Raw genomic sequence first — 22,231 nt, 5'->3', positions numbered from 1 at the left:
CTGATGTAGCACAACCAATAAACCTCTAGATTACTTTTCATTAAACAATGGCTGATCAAAAGATTGATTGTTTTTTTTTTTTTTACATGTTCGCACAAGAGTGAGGAGGAGGATTCAAATTAGTGACTTCCGTTTCATTAGGTGTTGTTCCAGCCGATTGAGCTACCTCTTTGAGACCTAAAAAATTGATTGTTAGTGTCACATCATCAACAAAATATGATAAAAATGTGGTATATTGCATTACTTTTTCTCTATGCTTATGAACATTTTGAGTTTAACATCTCAGTTTTCAATTTGATCAATTTTTTATTTTTATTTTTATTTTTTATTTTTGGCATGTCCACACAAGAGGGGGATGGAAGATTCAAACTAGTAACCTCCGCTTCATGAGACGCGGTCTCCAGTCTATTGAACCCCCTTGACGAATCGATTTAAGATGAGTTTGAGTCAATTTTAAATTTGAAATATATGTAAGCTTTTTGGGAAAATAAATAATAGAACCGATCATGATAATATAATTATGACCCTCATATCAAGAAAGAAAAAAAAAAAAAAGAAAAAAAAAAATAGTGGATGGGAAGAAGTAAGGGCATAATAGCCTGATCACACCATGTTCAAACGAATCAAACGAGAGTGCAATGGGAGGCTTTCGAAAGGCCCAACTAGAACTGATTTCCATTCAAACAGGAGTTCGATCGCGATAAATAAAGAAGGCATAGAAATGTGAAGAAATCAAGAAATTGACGAAAAACAAACTATTGTTTGATTTCCTGCTGATTTGGGCAGCAAAGCACATATGGGAACTTTTGCCTGATTGATAACAATCCCAACTAATTTTCTTCCTTATTTAGCATTAATCTTGGCATCAATAATATCCATAAACATTAGGATTAAACATTTTTATTTAGTCTTTCCATATTTAGTTAATTTTATTGCATTTTTCTATCGTTTCCATTATGTCAAGTGGTATCAAATTAAGTCAGAATTATTCGGATTTAATGGCCAACCCGAGGAAAAGAGAAGCTATTTGTTAGCTTGTTAAGTTCATAAAATAGAATTCGTCAAACTTCTTTTATTTTTTCTATCATTTCTACTACGTCAAATGGTATCATAGTCAAATTATTCGGATTTAACGGTCAAACTGCGCAACAGTACCAATCTCACTAACAATGTCACTTGTAAGGGAGGGCCTGGTATACAAATGGGAGTACTTGCAAGCACAGTGCGAGACGCTGCATGAGATGCGCAAACTATGGGACGCAATTGTTAGACTGACTAGGGAACCGTTCAATTTCGCGGGTGTCGATAGGTTTCTTAACAACAATGGAATTCGAAAAACAAAAAAAAAAAACTGCAACCACAACCTTTCTGTCTGTTGCAATCACACTGCCATACGAATGGGAATGCAACTGGTCGGTTTTGCCAAGACCCTAGGGACAACAGGTCGTAACTCTATTCGAACGAGATGCAGTCGGTTGATTTGGCTTGGCTCGCCAAAAGCATCTCATCACACTCTCATTTGTTGCCCTTTTACTTCTGAACGTACGAATCACACTCCTGCTCGAACGTGGCTACGGTTGGGCCATAATGTTCTCTGCTCGAACGTACCAATCACACTCCTGGTGTTCTCTTTCCTATACTCCTAAACTTTTGTGGATCATTACCTTAGTCTGCTCAGATCAAATCCTACAGTCTACATAGCCGATTATTTTATTTTATTATTTTTACATGATGTTGCATAAAAGGAAAAGAAAAATTCGAACTAGTGACCTCCACTTCATAAGACATAATCTCCAACCGATTGAATTACTTCTTAAAATTCAAAGCCGAATGCTTTAACACTACTTGTAGAGCCCCCAAATTAATTTGTAATTAATTTGGACTACTGCTATTACTACCTCGGTATAATATTTTAAGCAACCCAAATGTAAATGAGATCTCCCATACTTTTTACAAATATAGCCTCACAATTATTCAACAACCTTCTTTGGTCCCCCAAAAGTGGTCATGGGCCTAGGTAAGTCCTCCTTAATTGGAACATGGTCTTATCTAGTTAATTTGAATTAAATAATATTTAGTTAATTATATAAGAGAATTATTTTTATTTTTTTATTTTTTAAGAGGATAAAAATAACTTTTAATATAAGTAATTCAATGTTATCGATATGGGTGATGTTAAACATTTGCATGCTAGAGTGATTTATTATTTTAAGATAATAAATTAATAAAATTTTAATATTTTATTATTTTAATTATTTTTTTTTAAAAAAGCTTGGCGTGCATGAAAGTCATGCACGCCGGCGTTCTTAATCATGACCCTATCGATATTAATTCGATATTATCTCGTCCTACCGTATCCAATTTCTGACAAGTCGCCCTACCAACAATCTTATCTTGTTTCTTTCCACCAAGATATTTATCTGATGAACCCCAATAATAGCGTATATAAAGTCGTCAGCATTGTGAAATTGCAGACAGAGATTTTTCTTTTCCATAGTAAAAGCTTTTACCTTTAGAATGGAGAAGAAACCCCATATCCAGATTCGAAGAGTAAGACTTGGCAGTGAGGGACTGGAGGTAAGCTTCGTCATCTCTTCCACCCATTTGGATTATCAATTGTAGATGGATGGGTGTATACTCAATTTTTATCAACTAGTATTAAAAATTGGATTACTTGCAAAAGTAATAGGCACTATTAAATGACTAATACCCATTCTTAACAGATCACTCCCTTGACAACTATTGCCATGGATAAAGATTTCTAGGTTCATCCATGACTGTTTCTTTTATTTTTTATTTTTCTTTAATCAAAGTTCATTCTTTAATTGGTTTTCCAGAAGCCAGAATAGACAAATATTTATAAATTCTTATGATACAAATGGGTCCTTTCAAATAATTTGGTGCTTCTCTTTCTCACTGTTTTGTTTTTTATTTATTTTTTTTCAAAATTACATGTCAGATTAAGGCTTGAGCATGAACAGTTCAAAATCATTGTTCTGGTATTTGGTGGACCTTTGTTAGGATAGATGAATTTTGTGCATAAACAAAATAAGAGCTGAAAATTTCCTTCCAGAGAGAAAGGAAAGAATAGCCTTAAAGATGCATGTTGATTACTGGGCAGTAACCCAAGAATGGTCTTTGTAAGGCGCTTTGTCCAATTAGACAGTAGAGTGCGTGGAAAAATTCTGTAACAAGGCATCGTAATAATGATTTTTGATTATATGAGTGTTTTTTTTTTTTGTTAATTAATGAAAATTTCTAAAGAAGAACACCATCGATACAACCCTCCAGATATCAAACAGGAACTCCAGCTGCAACAACAGCAAGCAACACCATGTTGTAGATTACAATCTGCAGTAAAGCTGCAGAACTACACAAAGCCCGCTAAGCTATTTTACATACATGACTCAACGAACATCCTCAAAAAATAAAGACACAAACTGCAATTAGGCTGAACTCAAAATTTCCCTCGGCAGATTCCAACTACTGCATCACTCCAAGTTCTCCATACTCCTCTTGAATCGCCCTTTAGCAATCATTCTTTTAACAATCTCCTCTTCAGTTTTGGGCTGATTCCCATGTTTAATGTTGTTCCCTTGCATCCACAATTGGTAGACAACATCTCCCAAGCTTAACCGGCATAAGCTCACCATCATATTTTTCAAATCTTTAACACCCCACTCTAAGATATCTTCCCAACTTATACAATGATCTTTGATCAAAATTTTACTCAAAAATTCTCTCCAAATTCTCCTACTAAAGCCTCAATGAAAGAACAAACGATCTCTACATTCTATACAACTTCTGCAGAAGTGACCTGCCACATCCCCCTGCATGTCCTCAATTTAACAATCTCTCTCCGGTTGTCAACCGATCTCTAGCCACCAGGCACCAACCATAGCATAAACGCATGCCTAGGTATAGCCAATGAAAACCAAACCATCTTCCACCATGAAACAATAGGAAACTTCACTCCCAAAGCCTCCCAAGTGTCTGAACAAACATATCTCCCCTTCTTGGAGCAGGTCCATATTGGCTTATCTGCTTCTCCAAGTTCAAGTTCAGGAAGTTCACTTTGGATTTCCACCACATCTTTAGATCAAGCAGGAGGTCATTTCCAACTCCTTCAAAAATGACAGAAGATAATTTTGCTACCAATGAACTGCCTACATCATAAACAACTCAGTATCCATATCTGTCATATAACGCTTCAATCGGGTGCCACCAATCCAACCACATGAAGATACATAATTTTTAAGAAGCAAATCATGAATTGAACACACCTTGGGGACTACATGGAAACTTGCATGAAACTGCTTCATTTTTCTTCTCATGGCATCCTTTTCTGGCTGCAGGTTTCTAGATTAGGCTTTGGATGCGGGGGACTTTCCGGGATGCTTAATGCTCCTTTGTCACATGAAGCTGGATGTTCCGTTGTAAAGGAAGCTTTTTATAGGGGTATAACCTTCTTTGATACAGCAAATGTTTATGGACAGAATCATGATAACGAGATAATGATTGGCAAGGTACTCTAATCCTATTCAAATGTTGATTGTATATGTTTGTTTGGTTGCGATTTACATTCTGATATTAGTGGACAAAGTTAATTATCTTGTCCTTTTAGGCTCTGAAGCAGCTTCCTCGAGAAAGAATTCAATTAGCTACAAAATTTGGTATGAGCATATCAGAGGAGGGTCAATTGGGCATCAAGGGTACACCTGAGTATGTACGACAATGCTGTGAAGCTAGTCTTAAGTGTCTCGATGTGGACTACATTGATCTGTACTATCAGCACCGTGTGGACATTTCAGTGCCAATAGAGGATACTGTGAGTGTCATGAGATATTGTCCTTTTAAGTTTATACAAACCTTTTGTTTTCACATATTTCAATCTATTGCACTGCATAATCTCTGCTGCTTTATAACCTATTTCGCATGGTAGATGGAGGAGCTCAAGAAGCTGGTGGAGGAAGGAAAGATCAAATACATTGGGCTATCAGAAGCTGGTGTAGACACAATAAGAAGAGCTCATGCAGTTCATCCCATCACTGCCTTACAAATGGAGTATTCTCTATGGACTCGTGATATCGAAGACGAGATAATCCCACTTTGCAGGTTTATTTGATATTTAGCTCTGATGTTTGCATTCCAAAGTCCATCATTAATATATTAAGATAGCTGAAAATGTTGTCTTCATGGTCTTTGAATTGGCTATTAATCAGTGATTTTAAGAACAATAGAACATTACAATACTTTCACAACATCATTCATTGTAGGGGTGGAACCTCCCCAAAATTTAAAAAATGTCATAAAAATTTGAAAATTTCTTCTAAATTTTAGGTATTTTTATGAAATTGACCCTCCTAAATTAACTTTTACCCCCAAAAATTTTATTTTGTGTAATTTTCTCCCCCTCTCCTAAAATTCTGGTTTCGCCCCTGATTCAATGTTACTGTTAATCTCACAGAGAGCTTGGTATTGGGATAGTGGCATATAGCCCTCTTGGCCATGGTTTCTTTGGCGGCAAAGCAGTCGTGGAGAGCTTGGCTAATGAGAGTTTAATGGTATGCGAGCACAAATAAATTTATCTCATGTTTCTATACACAAACACATAAATATCAAGTAATTCTCTCTCTTAACAATGTAGAAATGTTATTAAATCAAATATTTTTACAAGAAGAATTGATAAGTACGCTCATATGATGTTCCTGGCATAGGCTAATCATCCAAGGTTTATTGGGGAGAATTTAGAGAAGAACAAACTTCTATATGCCCGACTTGCCAACCTGGCTTCAAAGCATGCCTGCACTCCTCCTCAGCTAGCTCTGGCTTGGCTTCTCCATCAGGGAGACGATATAATCCCTATCCCTGGTATATTTGACTCGTAATCTCTTTAGATATCTTCACATAATTTACTAGATCAACTCTATGTAGAACTGCCTGTTCACTTTAATCAATGCTTTTCTTATTTCCATGAAAAACAAAATTCTACTCCTGAATTGTCTGGTTAGACATATTTCAATTCTAACCACATCTACAGCTTGGGAACTTGTACCATTTCTTGTCACAGTCCTTCACTGGCATTTCCTGTTTCATGAACTTGGAGTAGAGCATTATGTGAAAGTTATTGATTGGATGATTTACAGGGACAACTAAGGTTCATAATCTTGATAACAACATCGGTTCCTTGGCATTGAAGCTTACACAAGAGGATTTGAAAGAAATTTGTGATGCTGTGCCCATCAATGAAGTGGCTGGTGAAAGAGAGATGGCCTTGTTAGCTCAGTATACCTGGAAGGTTGCAAATACCCCATCAAAGTAATTGCAGAGTACAGACGTGGAAAGTAAAGAGCAAGCCTTCGAAGTTGTTGAATTGTCCATGTTATGTTGTAAGGAATAATAAAGAAATTTATGATATCTTTCTATCTGGTGGGAGAAATGTAGCATCGTCATATAGTGATAAATTTTAATAATAAAGCTTGGTAATTAAATTTTAATTATTAATATATACTTCTAGTTCTTTGAAAAGAATCATGGATAAAATGAAGTTAAAAAATGTTATATATGTACTTGGTAACTCTAAAAGTTATGAGGTATCCAAAAATCATCTCGAAGAATAAATATGTTAAATGTGATGCATACAAATAGGGGTGTAAATGAGCCGAGTTTGAGTGAGCTTTTCTTGTTTGGGCTCGGCTTGTTTAAATTTTACTCGAGCTCGAGTCGAGCTTAAGGATGAGCCAAAAAATCGAGCTTGAGCTCATAATAAATCAAGTCGAGCTGAGCCAGTTCACGAGCTGGTTCTTATATTTAATTTAATTTATTAATTTATTGTTTTATTATAAATTTAAATTTCAAGTACTCTTAAACGGCTCAATAAGTCAGCTTGCATATGAGTATTTGTTTAGTCTGGCTAGCGAAGTATGGAGCTCGAGTCAATACAACAAGGCACTTGGTTTCAAAGAAAAAGGATATGCATCATTTTATAATAAAATAATACTATTAGAAAAAAAAAAAAAAAAAATCATCAATTTTTAATATTAATATGAGAAATTATGTGAATAACTACAAATTCGAGCTTTATACGAGCTTAGTCGAGTCGAGCCGAGCTAGCTTCATTTAATATTCGAGCTAGGATTCGTGTTCACGAAACGCTTCATTTAATATTCGAGTCGAGCACGAGTCGAGCTTATGCAAGCCAAACCCGAGCTTGCTCGCGAGACGCTTCGCTCATTTAACAGCCCTACATACAAATGCTTAGAAAATTACATGTTTTATATAACTTATAAATATACCACTCTACTTTAATTTGAAGTAAAATTAAAAGTCATTTTGTGTGTTTATTTTGTATTCAGCCTCCTTGTCAAGATTTTTGCGTTCATTTAAAATGTAGGGTTAATAACTTTTTTAATACTTGGGTTTGCAGTTTTTTATTTTTTTCCACATAGGGTTCCAAAACAGTCACAAATGGTACTCGATCTATGGGAAAATACGAACTTGATGCCTCTGTTAGTTTCCGTTATACTCCGTCATTTGGTGGTCAACCACCCCCCAGGCCAATCTAGGGGTGGTCAAACCACCTCAAGGGTCTTGGGGGTGCCTTCGGCCATACACTGAGGCCGGCCTAGGGTGGCCGAAGCCACCTCCATGGCCAAAATGGTGGTGGGCAGCCACCCCCAAGGCCTTTGAGGGTTGCTTCAGCCACGCCCTTTTTAGCCGTTAGGGGTGGCCGAGCCACCCCGAGGCCTCGAGCCACACCCAATTGGGCCGCAGGGGGTGGCTGAATCCACCCCTGAGGCCCCATAAAATTTTCAATTTTTATTTTTTATTTTTTATTGTTTTTTAGATTTAGTTTTTATTTTTTTATTTTTTATTTTTAGGATACGTGGCATTGTTATATGGTGACACGTGTAACAAAGATATCAAGTTAGTCTTTTCCTATAGGTCAAGTACCATTTGTGACTATTTTGGAACCTTAGGTGGGAACAAATAGAAAACTGCAAACCCATGTACTAAAAAAATTATTAACCCTAAAATGTTTTGTCTCTACCAAATGGGAACTATCACATCTTTCTCTTTCCTATATTTTTGAGGTAATTACACTTCTTTAGAGCATTTACATTGGCCTCAACAAATTAGTTTTTTGACTATTTTAACTAGCAATGCAACAAAAAATGCTCTACATCAGGCTCAATAAAATGATTAAGGATTTGTTGAGATGCTACAGTGCTCAACAAATTTGATGAGCATTGTAGCTCAACAAATCTTTATTTATATTAATGGGCTACTTTACTTTAGACTTTTTAATTACCTTGCGATTTGACAATACTTCTCAAACTTCAAAAACTTTCAATTTGAACCTATAAATTTTTAATTGCAGTTAATTTGAACCCATCCGTCAGATTTAGCCATTATCTTCTAATAGCAATACCTAAAAAGACCAAAATATCCCTAATTTTTTTTTTTTTTTTTTTACTTTTATTTTTTAATTTTTAATTTGGAATTAAGGGTAAATTTAGAATTTTATAAAAAAGTCAGGGGTATAAAATGTCATTATCTCACTTTTAACGTTAAAAATCTGATGGATGGATTCAAATTGACTGCAATTGAAAGTTTAGGAAATCAAATTGAGAGGTTTTGAAGTTTGGGGGCTTGTCAAATCGAGTGATAATTTAAGGGTTTAAAGTGGAGTTACCGCTTATATTAATAATAAAAGTGATCTTGCTTTCTCTCTACCTTGAGAATACGAAAAGTCGACAAATAAATAATATTTTAAATAGAAAAGTAAAAATGAATAGCTAAAATGTTGAGCTAAATATAGGTGATTTGAAAAAATAAATAACTAAAATAGAAAAAATGTATTTTTTTAGCTAAATAGTTGTTGAGCAAGACATGAATGCTCTAAGCATCTCCGTTAGTGTTAACACCATGTATAGTTATAAGAGTAATACTTTTGCGACACTTTTATTTAAGGACTATTTACAACCCTAATGGCTGATTTAAGGACTATTTACAACCCTATTGTGTTAGCATAATAAGATAAAAGTGAGATAAAGTTAGATATTTTCTTTTCATTAAACAATGGTTGATAAAAAACTGATTGTCATTACTGCACATCTTGAATTATATATATATATATATATATATATATATGGAGTTTTAAGCTTGAGAGGTTAAAATTATTGTACAAAAGGGGGAAGAGGATTCGAACAAGTGACATTCGTTTTATTAGGCGTGGTCCCAGCCGATTGAACTACCTCTTAGAGACAACACGTGGTATTTTAAAATGCTATCCAGTATCATTTTAAGTTAAACTGTGCGTTTAAAATCAAAAGACACGTACGTTTTGATAACTGAACTAGTTATGTAAATCAAAAGACACGCACATTATGATAACTGAACCGGTTATATGGCGTTTTAGCATGCTGCCAAGTGTCATTTTAAGTCTTATATATATATATATAGAGAGAGAGAGAGAGAGAGAGAGCGAGAGGCTCAACTAAACCCTATCTAAGACCCGGCCAACTTTTGTAGACATATGTTTTAATTTTTGTCTCTTTTTTAAAATTTCAATTTTTTTTTTTTGGATGAATGAACCTAACACTTATATAACTTTGTGCAACGTAAATAAAAGTTGGGTCTTAAATAGGACTCAGTTGAGCCCCTATCATATCTCTTAAGTTAGAATAATTCTAGAAGCCTTTATTATATCACTCTTGTTTCCTTTCAAGAAAGATATAACTCTTAAAATCAAAAGACACGTACCTAACTGAACCTGTCTAAGTAGAATAAGTCAAAACATCACATTCCACAGTCTACTTGTCCCAAATCTCTCTCTCTCTCTCTCTCTCGCTGGTACGCTTCTAGCTTCTTCTTCCATATAGTGTGTTGGATTTCAGATATTTGTTTCACATTCAATTTATTTGAAATTTTCAACTGATTTTTGGATTCCAGATATTTGTATACGCAGTGGCTACGTACATCGATCTGCAAGACCCAGTCCAACTTACGTGTCTTTTAACTTAATATATCTATACAGTACTGTTAGCAATGATCTGAAATATATTTTGTCCTTTTTTTTTCCCTTCTGTGGGACTTTTGGCTTCTGATAGTTTAAGAGGGAGAGACAGAGAGTATTAACGTAATCCATAGATGGTGCCAAACAACAAGCAACAAATACCTTAAATGTGATATTTTGAAAATCTTGGAAACACATCCGTTCCAACTACTGTCATTCGATCTTAAGGCTCTCAAGGAAAAAATAAAATAAAATAAAATCTAAAATTCTCTTTCTTTTTCTTCTCTCTTCTACTTTCTGTTTCTTTTTAGTTTGTAAATCGTTTAATAACGAGGCATCATTAAAAAAAAAGGCTCTCAAGGAAAAAATAAAATAAAATAAAATCTAAAATCTCTTTCTTTTTCTTCTTTCTTCTACTTTCTGTATCTTTTTAGTTTGTAAATGGTTTTATAACGAGGCATAACTGTATCATTCTTTCAACCATCTTTCAACTATCTTTTTTTTTTTTGTAAATCTAATGGATCTACATAAAAGTTCAATGGTAGATTCACCAATTATATGAAGATGATTGAAATAATGATTTTTATCATTCATCTTTGATAATTGTTAATCAGAAATTCATGTTTGGACATTGATCTAGGGTTGAAGAATTTTATTTTATTTTATTTTTTCAGAATTTGTTGGTTTAATTATTCAACAGTACTCTTTTGTAAACAATTTGTAATATGCATTTAAAGAATTTTCAAGTCTTTTTAAATTTTTATTTTCTATACTTTTTTTAAAGCATTAGTTTCTAATAATATATTTCGCTTCAGTAGAATTTGATGAAGAAGAGACGACTGTTTTCACAATTTGTTGGAGGAATATTCTTAATTTATGCTTGATTTGTGACGTGTGTATGGTTGCTTGAATTAGCGTTACACAATTTGAAATTTAAGGCTGGTGTAGGAATAATTATAGTGTGCTATGAGTAAAAACTATACATACATCAAAATGTAAGTACTGTGGTCTCTGAATTCCCACAAACTTTTCCTATCATATACGATATATACTACAAAAAATTGAGTATTTAGTAACGTATACACATTATCAAGAATTTTAAAACATCACCTTCTAGTGACGTGTCATTGTGTAACACGTCCCTAAAAAAATTTGTGCCGTGTTAAAACCAATTAGTGATAATTATATGAAACAAGAAAAACGAATGCATGCGAGAAAGTGATTCTCATTTAACTTTAGAGAAATTTACCCCCATTGGCCAACAACAGAAAACTGAGCCACACAATCTGTGACTAGTGAGGGTTTGGAATGTGCTAGTCCGTAGAAAAGACAAATTAATGCTGGAACCATTTTGGCCTCAAACTCACAAGTGAAATGCAGCGGTGCTTGTGAGGGCCACGCCGCGCGCTTACACCATCATGTACGTGGACAAACGAACCCATGCACGTGAACCAATGAGCTTTTCAAAATATATATACAAATATCCACCCCTCTGCCTTCCTCGCACACTATATATACGCACCCATACTCTCGTAGAAGTACAATATCCACACTCACAAATAGGCATTAATTCCAAGCTCACATTTCTCCACTACATAATTTAGCATTTGTTCGCACTAAGCATTCATGATGACTACTTCGGCTGCAATGCAATCCTGCTTGGCCACCCCAGCTGTGACCCGTTTGGCCAATGGGTCTAGGGTGAACCAGTTTCTTCCCAGCACTTATGTGCCACGTTTGCCTAGGAATGCTACCATGCGTGTGCGGTCCATGGCAGAGGTACGTAGAGTCTGCAGCTTCTCTTCTTCTTCTTATTATTATTATTATTATTTTCCCAGGTTATAGCTTAACTAAGTAACGATCACATGCTGATTGATGTGCAATAAATGATCCTAACCGTCTGTAATTCCTTGGCTTACAGAAATACAAGCAAGAGCAACCAACACCTACACCTAAGGTACGTATAAATAGTACTAGTGCTGTAGGATATAACTATTTGTACACCGTTGTACCATGCATTTTGATTTGACAAGGTGTTTTGGTATGAGCAGATGAGCACGAAGTTCTCTGACGTGTTCGCATTCAGTGGGCCCGCACCGGAGAGGATCAACGGCAGGCTAGCCATGGTTGGCTTCGTTTCTGCGATGGCGGTAGAGCTATACAGGGGCCAGGATGTGTTTGCTCAGATATCCAACGGCGGGATCCCATGGTTCGTAGGAACCACCATTGTGCTATCATTTGCATCTCTGATTCCTTTGTTCAAAGGGGTGAGCGTGGAGTCCAAGTCAGACGGGTTTATGACTTCAGATGCTGAGATGTGGAATGGGAGGTTTGCCATGTTGGGTTTGGTTGCACTTGCCTTCACCGAGTATATGAAGGGTGGAACACTTGTGTAGACTCTGATTTTGCTACTTAGAAGTAATTAGAACCGATGAATAAAACAATATAGTTCCATATATGTAATTCTGAAGCAAATAGTGTAAACCAATGTTAGTAAATCAAAGCATACGAATTTATCATTTCAAATGGGACCTCTCTACATGCATGTGCCTTTTTTTTTCTTTGATGACGGAACCTCGACAAAATGCACAAATGGATTGACACATTTGGGGAGTATTTTAGTGAGCTTATAACATAGCCTACGGAGACATCACACACAACAGTCCACTCTTTCTATTCCTTTTCTCTCTAGCTTGTGCGGCTCTGTATGTAATACCCAGAACAAAAGGACGTCCCATGTCCTTTATATATAGATAGAATGACTATGTTAATTGGCACCCAAAAAACAAGTTCAATTTGGTGTCAAAAAAAACTAATACAAAGTCTAAAATTAAATCTGAGATCGAATCCCAAACTAAGAGTAAAACTAACAGATTCCATCTACTTAATGGGATGAGTGTCACCACATCAATAATTTCCACTTTGACTTAATCTCATTAAGTCTAATAATACAAATCTCCTTCAGATGCCTCTGGCCAAGTCCCTAAGTGCTATCATAATCCATAACTGCATTTTTTGAACTTGAGCATAGGACCTAATTCAGACAAAACAACCAGTATTTGTAGAAAATCCTACATTTTAATTAATTGTTTGTCATACCTAAACAAATAAAAGCAATTTAAACACATTTTATCTAATTAAAATTCAAAACGCGGATTTAAGCATTAGGGAGAGATATGAACCGGGTCAATTTTAATGGTTAAGTGAAAGACCCTAAACGTATTTTTTTTTTGGGAGAATCCTAAACATATTAATACACATGTTAAAGTGACTAAACGTATTAATACATAACAATTTGATTTGTATTATTTGTTACATTATTTGATTTGGACATTAATAATACTTAATATATTGAATAATTTATATACGGAAAACTATTAATCGGTTAGGTGAGAGACCCTAAACGTATTTTTATTTTTATTTTTGGAGAATCATAAACGTATTAATATAGATATTAAAGTAACTAAACTTATTAATGCATAATAATTTGATTTGTATTATTTGTTTCCTTATTTGAATTGGACATTGATAATAATTAATTTATTGAATAATTCATATATGGAAAATTATCGAAATATAATTAAATGCCCTTAGTTAAGCTAATTTAATGACTGGTTTTTAAAGTAAAAAGCCGGTTCACTCTTAAAAAGTGATGGGTTCAACATGCAAATATTATGTCTTAAAAAACCGGTTTAACCTTTAAAAAAAATGAGTTCACCCCACATATCGTAATTTTAAAGCATTTTTAAGAGAAGTTTTGGTTATTATATATATATATATTCAACCCACAAGTTTAAAAGTAAAAATTAAGGAACATATTTAATTATTAAACTTCTATTAGAAAAGATATATAACTATACTATATATAGATTATAAGTTAACTTCATAAAAATGTATCCAGATACTTACTTCTACAGGTGGATCAACTGGAAACAAATTTATGGCTTCTGAATTGAAGCTGAATCCACTGAAGAAAGGGCGTAGGACAGAACAAAGGAATCAATGACACATATATTATATATATAAGAACCGCATATAGCAAGCAAATGGAAAAACTAAAAATCAATAACAAGATTCATTAAAATGGGCACGTGACCTCCAGTTTATTAGAAATGAGGAATGAACCTCCATCGATACAACCTTCCAGATATCAAACAGGAACTCCAGCAAGCAACATCATATTGCAAATTACAATCTGCAGTAAAGCAGAAGAACACAAAGCCCGCTAAGCTATTTTACATGCATGACTCAACGAAACAAAGACACAATCTGCAATTAGGCTGAACTCAAAATTTTCCAACTACTGCATAACGCCAAGTTCTCCATTCTCCTCTTGAATCGCCCTTTAGCAATCATTCTTCCGCCCTGATTTATTTTTCATTAATGCAAATGAAGTAAAGTTTCTGCAACTTCTTTCTCAGTTTTCTCTCCTCATGCATTTGCATAGTTTGATATGGTATCAGAGCAGGTTTCGTTCTTCATCGTGCTTTCTTCTTTTCTTTCCTTCTTCATCTAAGATTCCTCTGTTTTTCATCTATATCTCCTCTGTTCTTCTTTTGATCTTCAAAGATGCCTTCGATTCCTGATAATACAACTGTTGATGCCTCTGCTGATGGTGTTAACTCCATGGACACTGTTCCATTAAGCTCCACGCCTTCTGGTGTGGAGTTTTCCAGTCCTTTCTATCTCCATCATGGAGATAGTCCAGGGACTCTACTTGTTTCCCAACCTTTGGTTGGAAACAATTATCATACTTGGAAGAGATCCATGTCAATGGCACTTTCGGCCAAAAAGAAGCTTGGTTTCATTGATGGCTCTCTGGCAAAACCATCAACGGACACTCCTGAGTATTTTGCATGGGATTGATGCAATAATATGGTATTGAGCTGGATTCTCAATTCAGTGTCTCAGGAGATCTCTAGTATCATCTACATCGAATCTGCTCAAGAGATGTGGGATGACATTAAGGAGCGTTTCTCTCAATCAAATGGACCTCGAATCTTTCAATTGCGAAAGGCCATTTCTGCTCTTTCTCAGAACAACCAATCTGTGAGTTCCTACTATACCTCTCTTAAAGGTTTTTGGGATGATCTGAATAACTATCGCCCCCTGCCTATGTGCTCTTGTGGAACTTCTCGCACTGTTCTTGAGTATCAACATTGAGAATATGTGTTCTAATTCTTGATGGGACTCAATGAGTCATTTTCTCACATCAGAGGACAGATTCTGTTGATGGATCGATTGCCGTAGATCAATAAGATTTTTTCCATGGTTGTGCAAAAAGAGGGTCAGAGAGAAATTACCTCTACCTTCTTTGCTCGTTTGAACCATGCCCCTGCTGTGATGTCAAGGTTTATTCCATCTGCCCCTGTTGCAATGGTGCCAAAGTATCCTCCACCTTATCCTTCTCATCCTCAAGGCTCAAGGACACAAGGTTATCCTCGTAAGAACTAAGAAGCGTCCACTTTGCACTCATTGTGGTCTCCTTGGCCATACTATTGAGAAATGCTATAAGTTGCATGGCTATCCTCCAGGATACAAATTCACCAAAGGAAAGAATGTTGCTTGTGCTCCTTCAGCAAATCTGGTGTATGACTCCCCCATGCCCCAAATTCCAATCACTTCTGAGCAATGCCAGCAGCTGTTAACCTTGCTTAGGTCCAAGATTCCTGATGATGCCTCTACTCATGCTTCTGCTCATGCTGTCACCACTGACAACCAAGACCATTTGCTCACTGAGATGGCAGGTAATACACGCCATTCTTTTTGTTTTCAATCTTCTACTCTAGGATATAAACACTCTGTTTTTTCTTCCAATCATCTTTTTCAAATGGCTGTTAAGAACTCTGTTGATTATCCATGGATAATTGATACTGGTGCAACAGATCACATTGTCTGTTCTCTCTCTTTTCTTACAACAATCACTTCCATTGTTCTAAACAAGTTAAACTACCGAATGGTAATCTTGCTGCAGTCACACATATAGGCACCGTTAGAATTAATGCATCATTAACTCTTACAAATGTCTTATGTGTTCCTTATTTTTCTTTCAATTTGATTTCTGTAAGCAAATTGATCAAAGTTCTTCACGGTTGTTTAATTTTCCTTGCTGAATTTTGTTTCATTGAGCACATATTGGCTTCTTGGAGCAGGTCCATATTGGCTTATCTGCATCTCCAAGTTCAAGTTCAGGAAGTTTACTTTGGATTTCCACCACATCTTTAGATCCAGCAGGAGGCCATTTCCAACTCCTTAAAAAATGACACAAGATAATTTTGCTGCCATTGCACTGCCTACATCATAAACAACTTAGTACCCATATCTGTCATATAACGCTTCAATCGGGTGCCCTCAATCCAACCACATGAAGATACATAATTTTTAAGAAGCAAATCATGAATTAAACACACCTTGGGGACTACATGGAAACCCAAATCATTGGTTCTTGTCTGACTTCACTAGTTTTACTTGCATGAAACTGCTTCATTTTTCTTCTCACGGCATCCTTTTCTGGCTGCAGGTTTCTAGATTGGGCTTTGGATGCGGGGGACTTTCCGGGATACTTAATGCTCCTTTGTCACATGAAGCTGGATGTTCCGTTGTAAAGGAAGCTTTTTATAGGGGTATAACCTTCTTTGATACAGCAAATGTTTACGGACAGAATCATGATAACGAGATAATGATTGGCAAGGTACTCTAATCCTATTCAAATGTTGATTGTATATGTTTGTTTGGTTGCGATTTACATTCTGATATTAGTGGACAAAGTTAATTATCTTGTCCTTTTAGGCTCTGAAGCAGCTTCCTCGAGAAAGAATTCAATTAGCTACAAAATTTGGTATGAGCATTTCAGAGGAGGGTCAATTGGGCGTCAAGGGTACACCTGAGTATGTACGACAATGCTGTGAAGCTAGTCTTAAGTGTCTCGATGTGGACTACATTGATCTGTACTATCAGCACCGTGTGGACATTTCAGTGCCAATAGAGGATACTGTGAGTGTCATGAGATATTGTCCTTTTAAATTTATACCAAACTTTTCAGATATTTCAATCTACTGCACTGCATAATCTTTGCTTGATTTATAACTTTGGCAAGGTAGATGGAGGAGCTCAAGAAGCTGGTGGAGGAAGGAAAGAGCAAATACATTGGGCTATCAGAAGCTCTGAAGCTAGTGTAGACACAATAAGAAGAGCTCATGCAGTTCATCCCATCACTGCCATACAAATGGAGTATTCTCTATGGACTCGTGATATCGAAGAGAGATAATCCCACTCTGCAGGTTTATTTGATATCTAGCTCTGATGTTTGCATTCCAAAGTCCATCATTAATATATTAAGATAGCTGAAAATGTTGTCTTCATGGTCTTTGAATTGGCTATGAATCAGTGATTTTAAGAACAATAGAACATTACAATACTTTCACAGCATTCATTGCAGGGGTGGAACCACCCCAAAATTTTAAAAATGTCATAAAAATTTGAAAATTTCTTCTAAATTTTAGGTATTTTTATGAAATTGACCCCCCTAAATTAACTTTTACCCCCAAAAATTTTATTTTGTGTAATTTTCTCCCCCTCTCCTAAAATTCTGGTTTCGCCCCTGATTCAATGTTACTGTTAATCTCACAGAGAGCTTGGTATTGGGATAGTGGCATATAGCCCTCTTGGCCATGGCTTTTTTGGCGGCAAAGCAGTCGTGGAGAGCTTGGCTAATAAGAGTTTCATGGTATGCGAGCACAAATAAATTTATCTCATGTTTCTATACACAAACACATAAATATCAAGTAATTCCCTCTCTTAACAATGTAGAAATGTTATTAAATCAAATCTTTTTACAAGAAGAATTGATAAGTACGCTCATATGATGTTCCTGGCATAGGCTAATCATCCAAAGGTTTAATGGGGAGAATTTAGAGAAGAACAAACTTCTATATGCCCGACTTGCCAACCTGGCTTCAAAGCATGCCTGCAATCCTCCTCAACTAGCTCTGGCTTGGCTTCTCCATCAGGGAGACGATATAATCCCTATCCCTGGTATATATATTAGACTCTTAATCTCTTTAGATATCTTCACATTTACTTGATCAACTCTATGTAGAGCTGCCTGTTCACTTTAATCAATACTTTTTCTTCTTTCCATGAGAAACAAAATTCTACTCCTGAATTGTCTGGTTAGACATATTTCAATTCTAACCACATCTACAGCTTGGGAACTTGGACCATTTCTTGTCACATTTCCTGTTTCATGAACTTGGAGTAGAGCATTATGTGAAAGTTATTGATTGGATGATTTACAGGGACAACTAAGGTTCATAATCTTGATAACAACATCGGTTCAATTCCCTGGCATTGAAGCTTACACGAGGATTTTAAAGAAATTTGTGATGCTGTGCCCATCAATGAAGTGGCTGGTGAAAGAGAGATGGCCTTGTTAGTTCAGTATGCCTGGAAGGTTGCAAATACCCCATCAATGTAATTGCAAAGTACAGACGTGGAAAGTAAAGAGCAAACTTTTGAAGTTGTTGAATTGTCCATGTTATCTTGTAAGGAATAATAAAGCAATTTATGATATCTTGCTGATATGTGGTGGGAGAAATGTAGCATCGTCATATAGTGATAAATTTTAATAATAAAGCTTGGTAATTAAATTTTAATTATTAATATATACTTCTAGTTCTTTGAAAAGAATCATGGATAAATGAAGTTAAAAAATGTTATATATGTACTTGGTAACTCTAAAAGTTATGAGTAATCCAAAAATCATCTCGAAGAATAAATATGTTACATGTGATGCATACAAATGCTTAGAAAATTACTTGTTTTATATAACTTATAAATATACCATTCTGCTCTTTAATTTAAAGTAAAATTAAAAGTCATTTTGTGTGTTTATTTTGTATTCGGCCTCGTTTTCAAGATTTGGGCGTTCATTTAAAATATAGGGTTAATAACTTTTTTAATACTTGGGTTTGCAATTTTTTATTTTTTCCCACATAGGGTTTCAAAACAGTCACAAATGGTATCTGACTTATGGGAAAATACCAACTTGATATCTCCGTTAGTTTCCGTTACACTCCGTCATGGGGTGGCCAGCCACCCCATTTTGGCCAATGGAGGTGGCTGGCCACCCCCATTTTGGCCAATGGAGGTGGCTGGCCACCCCCATTTTGGTCATTGGGGGTGGTTGAGCCACCCTCAGGCTGGTTTGGGGGTGGTCAAACCACCCTCATGGGCCTTGGGGTGGCTCCAACCACCCCATTGGCCTCTGGGGCCACACCCTGCGGCCGGCCTGGGGTGGCTTCCCATGGCCAAAATGGGGGTGGGCGGCCACCCTTAAGGCCTTTGAGGGTGGCTTTGGCCACCCCATTTTTGGCCATCAGGGGTGGCCAAACTATCCCCAAGGCCTTGGGAGTCACTCAGCCAACCCCTGGCGGGCCGCAGGGGGTGACCGAATCCACCCCCAAGGCCTTTGGGGGTGGCTTTGGCCAACCCATGAAATTTTAAATTTTTTTTTTTTATTTTTTTTTTAGATTTAGTTTTTATTTTTTTTATTTTTATTTTTATTTTTTTTAATTTTTAGGACACATGACATTGTTATATGGTGACACGTGTGACATAGTATAACAAAAACTAACGGAGATATCAAGTTGGTCTTCTCTCATAGGTCAAGTACCATTTGTGATTGTTTTGAAACCCTAGGTGGGAACAAATAAAAAATTGAAAACCCAAGTACTAAAAAAGTTATTAACCCTAAAATTTGTCTATACCAAATGGGAACTATCACATCTCTCTTTCCTAGATTTTTGAGGTAATTACACTTCTTTAGAGCATTCACATTGGCCTCAACAAATTAGCTTTTTGGCTATTTTAACTAGCAATGTAACAAAAAATGCTCTACATCAGACTCAATAAAATGACCAAGGATTTGTTGAGCTGCTACAGTGCTTAGCAAATTTGATGAGCATTGTAGCTCAACAAATTTTTATTTATACTAAAGGGTAATTTCACTTTAGACCTCTAAATTACTACGCGATTTGACAAAGCTTCCAAAACTTCAAAACCTCTCAATTTGAACCCCTGAACTTTCAATTGCAGTCAATTTGAACCCCTCCGTCAAATTTTGCCATTATCTTCTAACGTCAATACCTAAAAAGACCAAAATATATCTGAATTTTTTTTTTACTTTTTTTTTTTTTAATTTTTAATTTGGAATTTTATAAAAAAGTCAGAGGTATAAATGTCATTGTCTCACTTTTAACGTTTAAAAATCTGACGGATAGATTCAAATTAACTGCAATTGAAAGTTTAAGAGTTCAAATTGAGAGGTCTTGAAGTTTGGGGAGCTTGTCAAATCGCGTGGTAATTCAGGAGTTTAAAATGAAGTTACCCCTTATATTAATAATAAAAGTAATCTTGCTTTCTCTCTACCTTGAGAATATGAAAAGTAGATAAAAAAAAAATATATATTTTAAATAGAAAAGTGAAAGTGAATAGCTAAAATGTGGAGCCGAATGTAGGTGATTTGAAAAGTAAATAGCTAAAATAGAAAAATGTGTTTTTTAGCTAAATATTTGTTGAGCAAGACATGAATGCTCTAAGCATCTCCGTTAGTGTTAACACCATGTATAGTTATAAGAGTAATATTTTACTCCACACTTTTGCCACACTTTTATTTTAGGGGAAACTTCACTAAAGACCCCTGAACTTCCACCCATTTTAAAATACCCCCCATAAACTTTAAAATCTCTCAATTTAGTCTCATGAACTTTCAATTGCTCTCAATTTGGACCCCTCCGTCAAATTTTAAACGTTACATGACGTTTATACTTCTGAACTTCCACCCATTTTAAAATACCCCCCATAAACTTTAAAATCTCTCAATTTAGTTTCATGAACTTTCAATTGCTCTCAATTTGGACCCCTCCGTCAAATTTTAAACGTTACATGACGTTTATACCCCTGACTTTTGTATAAAATTCCAACTTTCAAAACGTTTTTTTATTTAAAAAAAAAAAACAAAAATCAGGATGTTTTGGTCTTTTTTTGTATTTTTAACGGCTAAAATTGACGGAGGGGTCCAAATTGAGAGCAATTGAAAGTTTAGGGGACTAAATTGAGAGATTTTGAAGTTTATGGGGGTATTTCAAAACGGGTGGAAGTTCAAGGGTTTTCAGTGAAGTTTCTCCTTTATTTTATTATGTTGATGTGTAAAGGTTTAGTAGTTATTAATTTTTTTAAAAAATTTATTATTATTATTTTTTTAACAATGGCTGATTAAAGGACTATTACAACCTTATTGCATCATAATAAGATAAAAGTGAGATAAAGTTGTTAGATATTTTCTTTTCCATTAAACAATGGTTGATAAAAAACTGATTGTCATTACTGCACATCATGAATAAATTAAATAAGATATTTCTTTAGTAATAATCTTGTCCACTTCAAATCTAATATCTAATATCTAATCTTATCTTCTTTATATGGGTAGTGCTAGGAAACCAAACAAATAAACCCGGAAAAATTTCTAAACTGACGTGGCAAATGTTTTTAAATAAAAAAAAACGCAATTCTCTCCCTTTATTCTGCCACGTCAGTTTGAAAATTTTTCTGGATTATGTTGTTTGGGGGAAAATGTATAATAAGTCCTTGAGTCAACCCTCCAAAATTTAAAACTCCTTAAGTTTTTTTTTTTTTTTCAAAAATTTACTCCCTGGATCAATTGAAATGACAATAAAATTCCTGCCGTCAAAATTTTTGAATAGCCGTTAGGGACACTATAAACACACCGTTTTACTTGATTAAAATATTCATTTTTAATTAATTTAATTTCAAAAATTAAATCTAAAAATTAAAAAAAAAATTGAACGGTGGCCAGGGGTGGGCCACCTCCCAACCCCTATGGGGTGGCCGCAAGCCACCCCAAACCCCCTGGCGGTGACCGCAAGCCTCCCCTTGGGTGGTTTGGGGTGGCTCGGGGCCACCCCATGAGTGGAGGGGTGGCCCACCAAACCCCCAATGGGGTGGCTGCGAGCCACCCCATGGGTTGTTAGGGGTGGCCAACGGGCCACCCCAAACCCCTGATGGGGTGGCCGCAAGCTACCCCAAAGGTGGCTTGCGGCCACCCCATTACCCTTCATTTAATTTAATTTAATTTTTTTTTAAAAAAAAAATTAATTTTTTAATCATGTAAAACGGTGCGTTTTGAGTAACGCT

The 22,231-nt window shown here is 35.6% G+C and overlaps 2 protein-coding genes and 1 pseudogene across 2 annotated transcripts; all 3 read left to right on the top strand.

The window, feature by feature from the left end:
* The first annotated feature begins 2,466 nt into the window (after positions 1-2,466).
* LOC132177755 (perakine reductase-like) lies at positions 2,467-6,504 on the top strand. The gene is made up of 7 exons (XM_059590200.1): positions 2,467-2,577; positions 4,356-4,526; positions 4,625-4,828; positions 4,943-5,115; positions 5,468-5,564; positions 5,718-5,871; positions 6,147-6,504. Exons 1-7 carry the CDS (start codon positions 2,518-2,520, stop codon positions 6,320-6,322), a joined length of 1,035 nt encoding a protein of 344 aa, XP_059446183.1. The 5' UTR covers positions 2,467-2,517; the 3' UTR covers positions 6,323-6,504.
* A 5,045-nt stretch (positions 6,505-11,549) lies between these two features.
* On the top strand, positions 11,550-12,544 carry LOC132179582 (early light-induced protein, chloroplastic-like). Its single transcript, XM_059592320.1, has 3 exons — positions 11,550-11,797; positions 11,940-11,975; positions 12,070-12,544. Exons 1-3 carry the CDS (start codon positions 11,645-11,647, stop codon positions 12,412-12,414), a joined length of 534 nt encoding a protein of 177 aa, XP_059448303.1. The 5' UTR covers positions 11,550-11,644; the 3' UTR covers positions 12,415-12,544.
* Positions 12,545-16,174: 3,630 nt separating this feature from the next.
* LOC132179580 (perakine reductase-like) lies at positions 16,175-18,639 on the top strand (annotated as a pseudogene).
* Positions 18,640-22,231: the final 3,592 nt, after the last annotated feature.

The sequence above is a fragment of the Corylus avellana genome, chromosome ca4 (genome assembly GCF_901000735.1).
Source record: "Corylus avellana chromosome ca4, CavTom2PMs-1.0".
Lineage (NCBI taxonomy): Eukaryota > Viridiplantae > Streptophyta > Magnoliopsida > Fagales > Betulaceae > Corylus > Corylus avellana.
This window is presented reverse-complemented; position numbering and strand designations above follow the sequence as displayed.

Bases quoted from the DNA above. Each gene is read 5' to 3' on its own strand.
- LOC132179582 (XM_059592320.1), top strand. From the start codon at position 11,645: ATGATGACTACTTCGGCTGCAATGCAATCCTGCTTGGCCACCCCAGCT. The intron at 11,798-11,939 runs GTACGTAGAGTC...CTTGGCTTACAG, and splicing joins GTGTGCGGTCCATGGCAGAG to AAATACAAGCAAGAGCAACC. The intron at 11,976-12,069 runs GTACGTATAAAT...TGGTATGAGCAG, and splicing joins AACCAACACCTACACCTAAG to ATGAGCACGAAGTTCTCTGA.
- LOC132177755 (XM_059590200.1), top strand. From the start codon at position 2,518: ATGGAGAAGAAACCCCATATCCAGATTCGAAGAGTAAGACTTGGCAGT. The intron at 2,578-4,355 runs GTAAGCTTCGTC...TTCTGGCTGCAG, and splicing joins TTGGCAGTGAGGGACTGGAG to GTTTCTAGATTAGGCTTTGG. The intron at 4,829-4,942 runs GTGAGTGTCATG...TTCGCATGGTAG, and splicing joins CAGTGCCAATAGAGGATACT to ATGGAGGAGCTCAAGAAGCT.